The sequence below is a fragment of the Triticum urartu genome, chromosome 5A (genome assembly GCF_056163025.1).
Source record: "Triticum urartu cultivar PI428250 chromosome 5A, HENAU_Tu73, whole genome shotgun sequence".
Taxonomy (NCBI): Eukaryota; Viridiplantae; Streptophyta; class Magnoliopsida; order Poales; family Poaceae; genus Triticum; species Triticum urartu.
The window spans coordinates 32,489,869-32,493,632 of record NC_141877.1 but is presented as its reverse complement, the minus strand read 5'-3'; the positions used below and the strand labels follow the sequence as shown (position 1 = coordinate 32,493,632).

General features: G+C 49.3%; 1 protein-coding gene across 1 annotated transcript; it reads right to left on the bottom strand.

Moving 5' to 3' along the window:
• Positions 1-2,220: 2,220 nt before the first annotated feature.
• LOC147967755 (putative E3 ubiquitin-protein ligase ATL45) lies at positions 2,221-3,412 on the bottom strand. The gene has a single exon (XM_087522537.1). It carries the CDS (start codon positions 3,195-3,197, stop codon positions 2,748-2,750), a length of 450 nt encoding a protein of 149 aa, XP_087378663.1. The 5' UTR covers positions 3,198-3,412; the 3' UTR covers positions 2,221-2,747.
• Between the last annotated feature and the right edge of the window lie 352 nt (positions 3,413-3,764).

Sequence of the window (3,764 nt, the reverse complement as noted above, 5' to 3'; positions counted from 1 at the left end):
TAGATCCCATGAACATGTTGGAGATCGAGCCAGTTACCAAGACCATGGCATGACCCATCTCAACACACACACGAGCAAGCCAGAATTTGCAAGTTCGACATTACCAACCAGTTCCATAACAAATCCTTCAAGAAGGGCAATCAACAAAAATGTCACCATCACCCGAACGGGACCTATGGATCCCCCCCACCCTACCCCCAACTGTATGGACCTCGAGCAAAGGAAAGGAGGCGACAACAGAACAATGCGCCCAAAATGTACACGATTGCTAGGTGTCATAATCACCGTTTCAACCAGTCAGAATAGGGTTTTCATCCGTAGCTGCCACATCCCAGTCCACTCCATGCCTAAGGAAATGACTAACAACCCGCCTACCCGCCACAACCGCCACCTTCAAACTAGATCTAAAAGAGGAAAAAAGAACAAATCAGAAACCCTAGCTTCTACGTAATCATGTCCATCAACAACAAAAAAAGAACAAAACAGAAAGCCTAGCTTCTATCAGAGAGACACGTCGGAAGGGATGAGAAGGTGAAGAAGAACCACCCACCTACCGCCCGAGACGAGAAGGGGAAGAGAGACGAAAATGGGGGGGGGGGCGACATAGGAAGTCGAACCGGTCGGCATCTTCCTATACAAACCAGACAAAAAAGGGCCAGACCAATTACGGGTGAAGGATGTGCGGCGTCCCGACAATCTTATGCAATATAAGGTTTGTCTCAAGAAAAAATGAAAGACGGCAGGACAAGGAAAAGGCCTAAGATTGGCCCATGTCCTAGCTCTCCCGCAGACAGATATAGAGCCCAACGAAGTTCCCACATACAGAAAAGAGCCCAAGAAAGCAAGAGAAGAAATAGAAATAGTTCATTATAGAGTTGCACGAATTACCTGTATGATATATTACTATGCTTGGACAAGAAAAACTAAAGTAAACATGACCGAAATCGCTGCATCGTCTGCATCCTGACGAATCACAATGATCTGCCTCCTTTGTATGTTTTTTTGCAGGCAATATTGAGAGCTTTATTCAAATAAAAGCATTCACTGCTTGTCGTCATCACCATTATGTATGATCTTATTGCCGCTCTAACTTTAATTAATGTGACGAAGGAAGCCATATAGATCCCATGAACATGTTGGAGATCGAGCCAGTTACCAAGACCATGGCATGACCCATCTCAACACACACACGAGCAAGCCAAAATTTGCAAGTTCGACATTACCAACCAGTTCCATAACAAATCCTTCAAGAAGGGCAATCAACAAAAATGTCACCATCACCCGAACGGGACCTATGGATCCCCCCCACCCCAACCCCAACTGTATGGACCTCGAGCAAAGGAAAGGAGGCGACAACAGAATAATGCGCCCAAAATGTACATGATTCCTAGGTGTCATAATCACCGTTTCAACCAGTCGGAATAGGGTTTTCATCCGTAGCTGCCACATCCCAGTCCACTCCATGCCTAAGGAAATGACTAACAACCCGCCTACCCGCCACCTTCAAACTAGATCTGAAAGAGGAAAAAAGAACAAATCAGAAACCCTAGCTTCTACATAATCATGTCCATCAACAACAAAAAAAGAACAAAACAGAAAGCCTAGCTTCTATCAGAGAGACACGTCGGAAGGGATGAGAAGGTGAAGAAGAACCACCCACCTACCGCCCGAGACGAGAAGGGGAAGAGAGACGAAAATGGGGGGGGGGGGGGGCGACATAGGAAGTTGAACCGGTCGGCATCTTCCTATACAAACCAGACAAAAAAGGGCCAGACCAATTACGGGTGAAGGATGTGCGGCGTCCCGACAATCTTATGCAATATAAGGTTTGTCTCAAGATAAAAAGAAAGACGGCAGGACAAGGAAAATGTCTAAGATTGGCCCATGTCCTAGCTCTCCCGCAGACAGATATAGAGCCCAACGAAGTTCCCACATACAGAAAAGAGCCTAAGAAAGCAAGAGAAGAAATAGAAATAGTTCATTATAGAGTTGCACAAATTACCTGTATGATATATTACTATGCTTGGACAAGAAAAACTAAAGTAAACATGACCGAAATCGCTGCATCGTCTGCATCCTGACGAATCACAATGATCTGCCTCCTTTGTATGTTTTTTTTGCAGGCAATATTGAGAGCTTTATTTAAATAAAAGCATTTGCTGGATCATCAGTCAGAAGTTGCTCACCAAAAAGCTAGGAGTTTCTTCCACCCAGCTTTCTGTCACGGTCAATGTGCAAGCACACTTTACACAAAACTGAGCTGGATAGTTGCCTGACCGGATTACAACTAAAAGAGAATTGCGGTGTACTTTCCTATCTCTCCGCGGCGGGTGTGGCTCCATACGTAATACGCAGGAGACATGTACGTACGCGAACTAGCTACACCATCCGTTGCCGCCCTAGGAATGGTCCCGACACGATACGACACGACATGACAGGCAATCTATCTCGGGCATTAGCTAGGCAGTTTGTTTGTTTTGTTTGTACACTGAACAAAGATGATGTGCCAAGGGATGAATACAAGACGCATGCACTACCGTCTACCGTGTTCCTCTTCTACACTCTGCTCTAGCTAGTGCATGCATGCGTGCATGGAGGCTCCGTGAGACATTTCTTCCGGCGCGGACGTAGATGCACTCGTCGCGTATGTTGCTCCCTACAAGACATGCAAAGTTCTCGACCTCGTACGACACGTTTTGGCGCTATAAGGACGCCGTGACCGTTCAGGAGTCGATAGCCACAGGCGGCTACGTGCGGCAGAGCGGGCAGCTCGGCCGCCGCCGCAGCCATTCGTCGACGCACAGCCGGTGGAACGTGTGCCGGCACCCCGGCAACCACCGGAGCTCGTCGCCGTCTGCGTACTGCGCCAGGCACACCGCGCATGTCGTGTTCGTGTCCGTCTCCTCGGGCCGCTGGTCACCATCGGCCGACGCGGCGGCAGCAGCCATCTGGCTCTGGCCTTCGCCCCGTCGCCTCGCAGACGACGAGTACACCGTGGTCGGGTACGCGGCCAGGACGGCCTCGTTGATCCCGCACGGCGGTCGCCCCAGGCCGAGCTCGAGGTTGACGAAGCTGCGCTGTGACGGCGACGCGCGGTGCGCCTGGCGCCGGTTGGAGCAGAGGACGACGGTGGAGAGGGAGACGCCGAGAAGCGCGGTCACGAAGGCGCCGATCAGCAACACAGCGGAGCCGGGCATGGTGGTCGATGGCAGCAGTATCGTAGTACAACCTGTCCGGCCGGCCACGTCACAGTCGATATCAAGCTGTCAGCCCCGTACATATATATACTCACTGCCAAAGAATTAGTTCGGTCCAAATCCAAATTTACGCGCTAGTCGTAATTGGCAAGCTAATTAGGCATCACGCACGTTTGACTATTAGTTAATTATAATTACCGGCTCTTTCTCGTCAAAGTAATATACTACGACCACCGTGTAACTTTGCCAAGTAAAAAGAGCCTGCAGATTAGTCTAGTACTACTAGCTGTTTTGCGGGGTTCATGCGTTGAAAGAGGTTTAATTTCTGAGCATTTCGTAACCCGTTGGCTAGCTGCGCCCTGCTTGGAGACTCTGGAATCTCGAACTTGTTAGAGCATTTACGGCCTGTCGGCCTCAATAAGCAAATCTCATCCCTCAAACGTTTGCGGACACGTCTGGACAGCAGCCGGGCTTGTCCGTTTTAACCCTTATATTTTGTCTTAAATAATCACGCACCTCAAATATTTCTCCCTACTTCAAGGCACTGCGTGCGACCTCGCCAGAGCA